The following is a 12,014-nucleotide window of genomic DNA, read 5'->3' as shown; positions in this document are numbered from 1 at the left end:
CTAATATGGTAAATATTGAGTGGTGCAATCCACATAAAAAAAAATGCTCCTTGGGCGCCTGGGTGGCTCAGTTGGTTAAGTGACTGCCTTCAGCTCAGGTCATGATCCTGGAGTCCCGGGATTGAGTCCCACATCGGGCTCCTTGCTCGGCGGGGAGTCTGCTTCTCCCTCTGCCCTTCCCCCGTCTCATGCTCTCTCTCTAATAAATAAATAAATAAATCTTAAAAAAAAAAATGCTCCTTGAGGGGCGCCTGGGTGGCTCAGTTGGTTAAGCATCTGCCTTCGGCTCAGGTCATGATCCTGGAGTCCCAGGATCCAGTCCCGCATCAGGCTCCCTGCTCAGCGGGGAGTCTGCTTCTCCCTCTGCCTGCCGCTCCCCCTGCTTGTACTCTCTCTCTGTCAAATAAATAAATAAAATCTTTTTTAAAAAGATGTGCCTTGAGGTCCTTCTTACAACTAGAGCATGAAGGGGTCCTGAGATCAAAAAACTTGAAAACCACTGCTCTACACGGGTGCATTTTATTCCTGAAATTGTTCCTCACTTTAAAGAACAAGCCCAGTTCCCCCCAAGGGGTACAGGAACTTACCGTGAAGGAAACAACCAAGAAATCCATCCAAGAATGTAGACCAGAGCACAGGTGCCGCCCTGGTTAACGCTGTCCCGGCAGCTGGTCGGGCTCACCCCCGATCTGACGCGGAGGAGCACCGCTCCGTGAATAAGCATCGGAATGCTCTCATTCACCTATTCAACAACAGTTGTTCAGGGTCTCCTCCTGTTTGCCGGGGACTGTGGTGAGTGATGGGAATGCAAAATAGAATAGGACAGTAGCTTCTGAAGCAGAATTTGGAGGTGAAGAGGACTGAGAGCCTCTGTGACTGCCAGTGGGACCTTCGGGACTAGGAAACATTTGGGGCAGTGAGGTTGTAATGATTCATGGAGAAGCAAAGAGGTCATGAAGTGTCAGGACATCAAACTTTGAACTAGTCTGAAATGTCAAGGACGCTGGGAATCTGCAAAAGTTCTTTATTTAGGTTGTGTGGCTTGCTGGCAACCTATGTTTTGAGGACACATAGGCGTAGCGTATAGGTTCTTCCTTCAAGAAGCTTGCAGCCCAGCGGAAGTAACAGAATGGAGTTAGGAAAGTGGTGTTTTGATAAAATGAGAAAATGGTAAAAAAAAAGACGTCATATCAAATGCTACACAGATGTCAAGTAGGTGGGTCATAGGTGATGGCAGCACCAGGCAGTTGAAATTTTCAACATCATGTTAAGGAACAAATCCAAAAAGAAGACAAATCACTGCTTAAGGAAGTCAGCTAAAACAAGACAAAATGGATAACATGCTAGTAGTTTCCAAAGATAAACCACCTGTTAACTCAAAGAAGATGCTTTGCTTTGCTTTGCTTTGCTTTGCTTTGCTTTGCTTTGCTTTGGGCTGTTTATTGTACAGCCCTTAATTCAGTATTCAGGAAGGAAAGATCCATAACACAAACAAGGCTTGGGAGAATAAGCAGCCAATGTAGCGTTGCCCTTGCTCTTTAATTAGGACGGAGTAACAAGGATGGATGCAGAGAGCTAGATTATTGGATCCAAAGGTGGCAAAAGGGAGAGAAATGTTCTTTTTGTCTCACATTGGCTACCCTTATTCGTTGCCATGAGATAAGAAAAGAACATTCCTTCTCACAGTAGCGGGATGATGAACTTCAAGTCCCGGATCACAGTAAAGGCAGTGGGACTGAGCCGTGAGAAAGTACAATGCAGACTAGAAGAGGATGTGTCCTCTTTCCCCTTCCCCCCAGAGTCTCAGGTGCATCCTTTTCATTTATCTTCTGTTATTTCGATAGAGATAGACATTTCCAGGGACAACTGATTTCTCAGAGGAGAAAATCAGGATGAATTTGAGGTCCACAGTGAAATATGAGGAATACAGAAAATAGAGAAAAGAAATCAAGTCAAAAGCACAGGGACAAAAAAATGGGAGGCAAGAAAAAATGAAGTCCTTTCCAGAGCATCCCCTCCCCCTATGGTAACCACCACTGATGAGATCTTCCCTCTTATAAGACAAGGACCATGTGGCAAAGTCATCTGCCTTCCTAGGTAGCAAGCACTATTATTTTACAAAGAGAGATCAGTAAATAACACAAACCAATGCTGAGATTACATTTAAAAGAGTTTAAAGCAGCCATGCAGGGTGGTAAGGTAAATAGTAGAAACATTTCAAAGGTTGGGCTCTGTTCTCTCTGGCACCTTCGTGTTTTGTTTAGGGGAAGGAAGAGTCCAGGAAATAATGCTCTGCCCTGACCATGGTCTCTCTGGTCCACATGGAGCCAAAGGGAACCCACTTATGGGATAATAGTCAGTAAAGGACTTGTGTTTTCCATGCAGAAACCACTCTACTGGTGGTTTTATTCATTGGCTTCATAAGAAACTCAGGTGCCATGACAACAACTGGACTGATCCAGACTGTTTCTCACGGGTTGGAGCAGCATTTCGAATACTGTTAATGCGGTGTGTTGTGCATGAAGATAAATTAACTCACAGCCTTTCCTTTCTCAGCAACATGATTCCGGTGACAGAATTCCGGCAGTTCTCTGAGCAGCAGCCTGCCTTCCGTGTGCTGAAACCGTGGTGGGATGTGTTTACCGACTACCTTTCGGTGGCTATGCTGATGATCGGTGTGTTCGGGTGTACTCTCCAGGTAGGTGCCTAGACTCAGGTCAGAACGGAAGCCAGAACAAGACATTAAGCTATCGAGACCTTTAAAAAGAGCTGGCAGTGTGATTTTTAACTACGTAAGTACTAGTTGCCCTTCTCTACCTGTGTGTGGTGTTTGTAGTCATGGCAGGGAGCCCAAAACACATATTTACTGAACTTTCCTAATAAGGTAAATATGGTACTTGTAAGACTTCACTGAGCCCAAACAGCAGTTGCCTATGGTCAAGTAATACTTGATGCCACTAACATCAAGTTATCTTGTGTTTTGTTTAGGGGAAGGAAGAGTCCAGGAAATAACTGATAACACCTTATCTTTCAAAGTTGGGTTTATAGTAAAATATAGTAAAATATAGCATGTACAGCCACAGTGTCATTTATATGGCCAAAGTAGAACCTTTTTCTTTTCTTTACCTCTTATACTAACCCCTCATAGGATTTTCTGAAAGAACCAACATTTTGAGGTGACAACGTTATTTTACCCCATTTTTTTAAAGATTTGTATTTATTTATTTATTTTAGAGAGAATGTGCGCATGCATGAGTGTGTGAGTGGGGGTAGGGGCAAAGGGAGAGAGAGAACCTTAAGCAGACTCCGCGCTGTGCGCAGAGCCCAACAGAGGGCTCGATCTCATGACCCTGAGATCATGACCTGAGCCAAAATCAAGTCAGCTGCTTAATTGACTGAGCTATCCAGGCGCCCCTCCCCAAGTTTATTTCTGAATTAAAATGTAACCCAATCAAAATTTATTCTATGTAGATGCTATATATTCATATATTGAATCCAGATACTTTTTGCATACCTGTTCTGTGCCAGGCACTGTAGTTTGAAGATACATATATATATAAAAGCAGTTCATTTCTCAGGTAAAACTAAATAAACCAGCAATAAGTGTTATACTATGATAGAGGCATCCATAAAGCACTAAGGGAGTACAGAGGAGGGGCACTGGGCTTGGGGAAGAGAGAAAAGGGGATGGCTGTATTAAAACTTGGAGAACCGGGGAGCTTTGGTGGCTCAGTTGGTTAAGCATCTGCCTTTAGCTCAGGTCATGATCCCAGAGTCCTGGGATTGAGCCCCGCATGGGGCTCCCTGCTCGGTGGGGAATCTGCTTCTCCTTTTCCCTCTGTGCTCTCTCTCACTCTTGCCCTCTCTCAAGTAAATGAATAAAATCTTAAAAAAAAAAAAACTTGGAGGGGCACCTGGGTGGCTCAGTTGGTTAAGCATCTGCCTTCGGCTCAGGTCATGATCCCAGGGCCCTGGGATGGAGCCCCGCGTCGGGTTCCCTGCTCAGCTGGGAGCCTGCTTCTCACTCTGCTCCTGTCCCCTGCTCATGTTCTCTCTCTCTCTCAAATAAATAAATAAAATCTTTTAAAAAATAAAAATAAAGAGCTTCCTGGTCTAGGTGGTAAAATGATGAGCAATTATGCTGTATTTCCTTAGGTGCTGTGATAGGGGGCAAACCAGGGTTTGAACTGTTCCAGTTCTTTTTTTTTAAAGATTTTTATTCATTTACTTGAGAGAGTCATGATCTCAGCGTCATGAGATAGAGCCCTGCATAGGGCTCTGTGCTGGGCGTGGAGCCTGCTTAGGATTCTCTCTCTCCCTCTGCCCCTCCCCACCAATCCCCTCTCTCCCTCCCTTAAAAAAAAAAAAAGTTGATTTCAATAATAGTTAACACATAGTGCTTCCCAAGTGTCAGGTACTCTTCTGAATACTTCACACATATTTTAACTCATTTCATCCTCATGGCAACCATAAGATGTAGGTACTATTATTATCCCCATTTCCAGTGAGATAACAAAGGCTCAAAGAGCTTAGGGAAACCTCCAAGGTGAGGTTGCTTGCTGAGACCCAGGCAGTTTGACCCCAAATTCTCTCCTCTTAATCTCTAACCCCACGCTGCTTTTTATTTATAGCCTGAAAACATTTTGCCCTTCCTCTACCCCTCAAAAAGGATGCCAGTGAAAAACTAGAGCTTGAAAGAGAGAAAGGACATACGTTCATTAGTAAATAAAACAAATGGTTGTTGAAGAACCTACGGTGTCCCAGGTACTGTCCTAGGTGCTAAGAATTATCAATGCAGGAGGAAAAAGTAAAAGGCAAATATCACCGCCTTATGGAGTTTAAATTCTGTGGGAAAGCCAAATAAGAAAAAAACCAGTTAGTGAATTATATATATTAGAAGGTAATAAGGACAATGGAAAAGAACAGAGAGCATACGGGGATGGCCTCAGCAGGTGATGTTAGGAGTTGCAATTCTCCAACGGGAAGCCTTCATTGGGAAGGTGACTTCTGATGAAGGCACTGAAGGAAGTGCAGGAGCAGGCCAGGCAGATGCCCAGGGAGGAGCCTCCCTGGCAGAGAGAAGAGCAAAAGCAAGAGACACATGGACAAAGTGTTCACAGATCCCTTCCCCTTCTCCAGGAGAATTTGACATTTGACTTTCTCAACTTTCTAGCTCTGTTTCCCGGGAGACCTGATAAAAGTAGAATGTTAGCTGTGTTACTAGGCAACATTGCTGATGGTAGAAATGACTGCTGTTTGGTCAACTGCATCTGCACTGGAAGAATGACAGATGCCTGGGAGGAAGCCGCACCACGGGACTTCTGTGATTGTGGGGACACCTCTAACTGGGCATGTCCCTTGGCGCACAGAAAGGGTATCTATTGAGTTACAACTGGTATCAGTCCCTTTGGAGCATAAGGATTTTAAGCCAGGGTAAAGGCAGACCCCACCTCCAGTGGATTTCTTTTCCTTGTGCCTGAGATGATCTGGGGAGGAGGGGCTCACGGAGCGACGAGGTCCTGGGCAGGGTGTGGACCATACACAGTTATGAAGGTTCCTCCAAAGGTAGAAATCTTGATGCTGCTTTGCTGGCAAGCTGTGACTTTAATCCTGGATCTTTCTAAGTGATTTCGGGGTCAGATGAGTGTTAGGATAATCTTAGAGTCTGAATGTTGAGATGAACCTAGAAAGACCCCTGGTGATGTTCCAGGCCTGAAGCAGAGGTGTTCATGGCATGCTGGAGGAAGAGCCTCCAGGCCAGGGGGGCTGAAGCAGAGTGAGGGAGGGGCAGGTAGAAGAATAAGGCCTGAGAGGCCACAGTGGTGGATCACGTAGGACCTTGCTGGCCCCTGTAGAGGTTTGGGCCTTGCTCTGAGCAAAATGGGACATGTTTGGAGGTTCAAGCAGAAGGTTGTCAGTATCAGATTTGTGTTTCAACAGGACCACTCTAGTTGTTAAGAATACAGCGTAAGAGGCAAGGGCGGAAGCAGGGGGATTACTTAGAAGGCCAGTGCCGTAATCCAGGCAAGACATGAATCAGATGGCTTGCACCAGGATTGAAGCTGTGGTTCTGGATATATTTTGAAGGATAAGCACTAAGATTTGCTGAAAGATGGAATGTGATATATGAAGAAAAAGAAAGAAAGCATGACTGTAAGGTTTTTAGGCCTGAGCATCTGGGAAAAGTTTGTTTTTGAGCATAACTAGATATCCAAGTAGACCTGTTAAGTCAGCAGTTGGATATGAGACCGAGGAGTTCAGGCTAGGTGAAGAAGGATGGTCATCTTCACAAAGAAGGAGGTGATGGATTCAGGACCCAGGTGGCAGGATAACCCTTGATTTGGGGGAAAGGGGCATCTTCCACCAGATCAGGAATGATGGCTATAGATGCATTTTGTCGGGGGTGGGGAGGAAGGCACAGAAAGATGAGAGTTTATGCCTTATGGCTTCTGTGAGGTAGAAAGCGACACATCTGTGGGGAGCTGGTGAGGGTCAGGGAGGTGGCAGGATGTGGCAACAAGGAAGGCATGGAGTAAGGTCCTCAAGGAGAAGGGAAATATTTAGAATGGCTGGTTTGGGAACTAGAGAGGGGGTGACGTGGACAGGAGGACTCTGTCTGTTTTACTTTATTACCATGTCATGGCACCCGGCCCTGCCACAGGACCTGCTTACAGAGTGTGGGAGCCATTTCTCTCATTCGTGTATCCCATGGCAGGATGAAACGCAGAAGAGAGAAACCGCACAGAGTGTCTTATAAGAACTAGTAGTTTGGGGCGCCTGGGTGGTTCGGTTGGTTAAGCATCTGCCTTCAGCTCAGATCATGATCTCAAGGTCCTGGGATCGAGCCCCGAGTCAGGCTCCCTGCTCAGCGGGGAGTCTGCTTCTCCCTCTGCCCCTCCCCCTGCTTGTGCTCTCTTGTGCTCTCTCTCAAATAAATAAATAAAATCTTAAAAAAAAAGAACTAGTAGTTCACTTGGAACAAAATGAAAACGAGAGCATGAACCTATGAAAATGTCTATAATGAACATTTGAGAAGTGTGCCCAGTGAGCTCAGAAGGGACAAGTGAATGAGCTCAAGTCAGTTCAAGTATGACTTGATCATCTCTTCCTGTGCCGTGGTCAGAGTCATCCTCCTGGAGCGCAGCCCTGTCATGTCTCTCTGCCGTGCAGTGGCCCTTGGTGCTCCCCACGTAGCACCCTGCCCAGCGCCACCGCGGCTCGTCGGAGAGTGACCTACCCTGGGCCCTTCACACAGGTTTCATCCTTACAGCCTTTAAAAGAAAACAGACCTCAGTTAACTAGATTCATGGAGTGTAGTCTGAGATGTCAAGGCTCTAAACAGTGTGAAATGCCTCAAAGGAAGATTGCATCAGAGTGTGAAGGCTTCCAGGCTCAGAATTCATAGGGAGTAGACCATTTGATTCAACAAACATCCCTAAGTACCCACAATATGTCAGGCATTGTGTGGGGTGCTAGACGCTGAAAGAGAAATACAGTACAGCCCAGCCTTCCGATCGCTAATAGTCTAAAGATCATAGAAATCCCTAAGTGGTGCCATTCAGTGCCCCTCAATGGCAGTAGAGTTCAAGAGCATTAAATATGATGTCATTTCAGCTGCTGGAAGTGAGGGACTTGAGATGAAAATTGAGCTAAGTCTCAATGCATGATTTTATATATATATATATGATTTATATATATGTGTGTGTGTGATATATATATGATTTAGTATGTGTATATATATATGGTTTAGTATATTTGTATATTTTGTATATATATATTAAAGGAATGGAAGGAAAATACGCACAAACAGAAGACATGATCATTTTAAAAGCCCTCACTGATGGGTGCTAATGGCCTTTTAGGGGGCATCCTGCAGTGTGGTGGAACATTCCCACACAGCAGAAGAATTGTCTTATCCAGAATGCTGATAGCATTTCCGTTGAGTAACCCTGATAAGGGAACCTGTCCTAGAATCTCTGTGTACTTTAGCTCTTTAGAAGAAAACTGTAGAGGTAGATTAGTCCCGTTTTTCAGATGAGAATTTTCATCTGAAAGGTTAGGTAATTTGTCCCAAAGCCAAAAGGGATGCAAAATATGTTCAGATCTGCTGTTGATTCTCCAGCCTGTACCTTTCACCCCTGTGCACACTGCTATGGAATAATATGGAATCATTACAGTTGCACAGATCATAGGGCCAAATATTGGCTTGTGAAACAGGATCGTAAGTATAAAAACAAGTGCAAAATGACTAAAAGGGAAAATAGAAAGAGAAAGAATGAATATCCTGAATTACATCTTAGATTTTCTAAAAGATTATTCACTATATACCTGCCATAAAAAAGAGTAACTTTCAACCTGTAGTAAACATTAAAGAAACAAAAAATAAAATATGGTATAAATTACTTAAGAAAGTAAAAACATCCTATATGTCCATATTACAAATGAAAGTAATGTTCCTTAGGGGAAGAATTTGAGCTCTTATTTTAGTTCTCATATAATCCTCTGAAATTGGCTTAATGACTGATAATATCATAAACAAAAGGTTCTCTGTGAAACTGAAATTCCTTTCCCAATTCCAAGGCAATAGTTTAAATACTTAAATAATCATTAAAATCATATCATAAAATAGGTTTTTATGCCTTGGGTTTCCCTTTGTAAAATGGAAGTGTGATCATTCTTTCTGATCTTATTTACAAAACAAGTTATTCCTATGGTTCAAACACATGACAAAGCAAAATCTAAGGTAGGGTTTCAAGAGCACTCAGTGGTGATAAAACAGTAGTCTGATAGCTTTTCAACTCTTTTCGAAATGGCTTCTTCCAATGGCAAGTAAAAGTTGATTGTTTATTCCTAAAATATTGTGTTCCGCGGCGCATGGGTGGCTCAGTCGGTTGAGCGTCCGGCTCTTGGTTTTAGCTCAGATCTTTTTTTTTTTTTTTTTAAGATTTTATTTATTTATTTGACAGAGACAAAACGAGAGCGGGAACACAAGCATGGGGAGTGAGAGAGGGAGAAGCAGGCTTCCCGCCAAGCAGGGAGCCCGATGTAGGACTTGATCCCAGGACCCTGGGATCCTGACCTGAGCCGAAGGCAGACGCTTAAGGACTGAGCCACCCAGGCGCCCCTAGCTCGGATCTTGATCTCAGTGTTGGTCATGAGATCGAGCCCCACTCAGCTCTGAGCTCAGCACGGAAACTGCTTGGGTTTCTCTTTCTTCCTTTCCCTCCCCGCCTCTCCCCTGTGCACGAATGCTCGTGTGCTTTCTCTCTCTTCAAAATAAATAAATAAATTAAATATTTTAAAAATATCTTGTGTTCATAGAGGTTTGACACTATGCATTTTGAAAATGCTGGAGAAAGGAGGAAGTTGTTACCTATGAATCCATTGTTATCGGTGCCCATTCTTTTTTGCCCTGATGTAAAAGGCTTACAGTCAACACTCGGGTCTTACTCTTTGGACAAATATTTGTCCATTTCCAAGCAAGCAGCTATTTTTGAGGCTGCCGTGCAATAAGAGCATGTATAAAAAGCATTCCTTAGATGATATCAGTGCACATTAGAAGCAAATGTGAACTCATTGTAAACCAGGAGACTGTACTTATCCCATTCCTGTACAGTCATACACCCTTCAGGACCAGTCGTGTAAACACCCAACTTTGTGCCATAAACAACACTATTTAAAACTCAACACACTCAATAAAAGGGAACAAATCCCGAAAGGTCAACACATTGCTTCCTGGAAAAATAAGATTGCTTTAGATCTCTGCTCCGTGCCTCCAGGTTATCTTATTATGACCAAATCCAAAACAGCCCACAGGCAGGCAGTTACCAAATATAGAGTTAGTAGTTAGAAACCAGAAACAGGAACTGGAAGAAACAAGCCCCCTGGAAGTCCAAGGGGACTGCTTTGTGACTGTTACACAAGAAGACATTTCCTGCTTTCTGAGTTAGGAAAGCAAAGAAAGCCAAGAGAATGATTTCAATGACTTGAAAGCACCTACCAAAAAATCCCTGGGGACTTAACCCAATCCCCAGGTGCAGTCTGGCCAGCAGGGTCACCCTGGAGAGGAGTTTGGGACACCTGAGCTTGTTGGTCAGAGTCAACCCCCACCTTGATTTTGGTGCACACTAAGGTAAATTCTGCTTCTCTGAGTTAGAGCCCTCAGTGTCAACTCCACAGCAAAGGGCCTGCAGGTGAAAAGACTCACAGGCGGTTCACTGGAAGGTAGAGGTGATAAAAATGATGGACTCCAGAACGATTCCAGACGAGTTCATTTTGATAACGTGTCCTGAATTCCGGCTTCTGTCTCCTTCCCCCACCCTCGGTCCCATCCTATCTGGATTTCTAGTAGATCTTTGTCTTTTGTCAAATTTGAATTTAGAGATGGAGACTCAGAAATTCTTACTTAGATTAGCCTATTGTTTTAGGTGAAACTCAGAATTCTGATGAAAGAGCAGATGGCCCTAATGGGTAGACTGAAAATGAAGCCCTCATCTAAGATCTGTTTTATAAAGTTTCTGTGTACCTCATGTCACCATTCTACTTTGGGTCTTTGAGGAATGTAAAACAAATCATTTGATGGCGAAAATAATTTTGAAGAGCAACCTTTCCCATCTCTGTAGGATGGTGGTGGATGCTGTAAGGGAAACACCATTTCAAAGTCCCTGTTGCATCTAAGTAACTAAAATATGCCTTAGTTAGGACTTCCTTGTTATGGTGGTTTATTCAAACTGATACTTTTGATCTTCCCTAGAACTTTACTCTTGTCATCTATCACCCTGACAATTTAATGTGCAGTGAATTCCTGGCCACGAATATAATATATGAGTGCCTTTCACCTCATTCTCTTGGGTTTAACATGGGCATAAATCTAAATGCTTTTCTTAGATCATCTAGTGCCATCCAATGCCAGTTAGTGAATGAGGAACATTTCTTTTTATCTCACTGTTATGGATTGTTATGATCATGTTACCTATTGATTGTTTAATAATGCATCTTTTCCCTCAAATAACACAGCACTGAAAGACTTTAGGGGTGTATGTGTGTGTGTGTGTGTTTTCCTATAAGAAGCAAATGAGATTTACCATATATTTAGTCTCTGTTGTTGATCCTGGGTTATAAGTCACCAAGACCTGTGTTTAAAGGTCTCTGTTGAGTAGGTTTGCTCTGATACAGAGGGCATAATCTTGTGCTTCTTATCAGGGCCTGCACTTGGAGACCCTCTCCAGTCCTCTAATCCTAAAAGCCGAACAGACCCACTAGTCCTCCTCTGCTCACTTGCTTCCTCTTGAAATCCCCTCCTTCCCATTTCACTGAGGTTACTGACAACATATGGGTCCTCTTATCCACACAGGGGCCCTGAGATAAAGATTCGGCTAATACTGGGACTACATTTTAATTGTAAGGCTAGTAAGTTTCTAGGTTATATCTGTAGTCTTCTGTTTAATATAAAGAATGCTGTTCTTTCTTCCTCTACAGTTCTGTTTTCCTTTATAAACTCCTACATTTTTGTTATGTTTATTTTATGATTTCTATTGTTTTGGAATCTAGCCTTTGTATAGTTAAAAAAATTAACCCAGTATTGTTTTGTGCTCACTTTTTAAAATATGTAATAAAACACTCCCAACTAGAAGATACATACCAACTAGAAGATTTCACAAAAAAATAAGATACCATTCAAAATAACAACTATCATATATAGGAATTAAGCTAATCAAGAATACACAGGAACTTCACAGAAAACTTTAAAATGTCTAGTAAATGACATATAAGACAATTCAAATTAATGGAGAGATATTATATGTCCTTAGATAGCACAGAATTGATACTGCAAAGAGATCCAGTCCCCACAAATTATTTTATGAATTAAAAGCAATATTAATAAAATTCCAATTTGATTTTTTTAGAAACTTGATAAACTTATACCAAAATTTATATGACAAGTGTTCACTTATGGCAGTGATGGGGGATAGAATGGCATAAAGGAATAAAAGGAAAGAAAGAAAGAGACAGAG

The 12,014-nt window shown here is 42.8% G+C and overlaps 1 protein-coding gene across 4 annotated transcripts in view; it reads left to right on the top strand.

The window, feature by feature from the left end:
• Window positions 1-12,014, top strand: part of LRRC8C (leucine rich repeat containing 8 VRAC subunit C) — an 80,455-nt gene that overhangs the window by 42,180 nt on the left and 26,261 nt on the right. For all 4 annotated transcript variants that reach the window (XR_004925436.2, XR_004925435.2, XR_004925438.2 and 1 more), the window contains exon 2: window positions 2,557-2,698. Coding sequence is in view for 1 of the 4 variants with exons in the window: in XM_036118587.2 (XP_035974480.1) it covers window positions 2,561-2,698 (138 nt within the window). In the remaining 3 variants the exon portion in view is untranslated. The remainder of the gene's footprint in view (window positions 1-2,556; window positions 2,699-12,014) is intronic.

The sequence above is a fragment of the Halichoerus grypus genome, chromosome 5 (genome assembly GCF_964656455.1).
Source record: "Halichoerus grypus chromosome 5, mHalGry1.hap1.1, whole genome shotgun sequence".
NCBI lineage: Eukaryota > Metazoa > Chordata > Mammalia > Carnivora > Phocidae > Halichoerus > Halichoerus grypus.
This window is presented reverse-complemented; position numbering and strand designations above follow the sequence as displayed.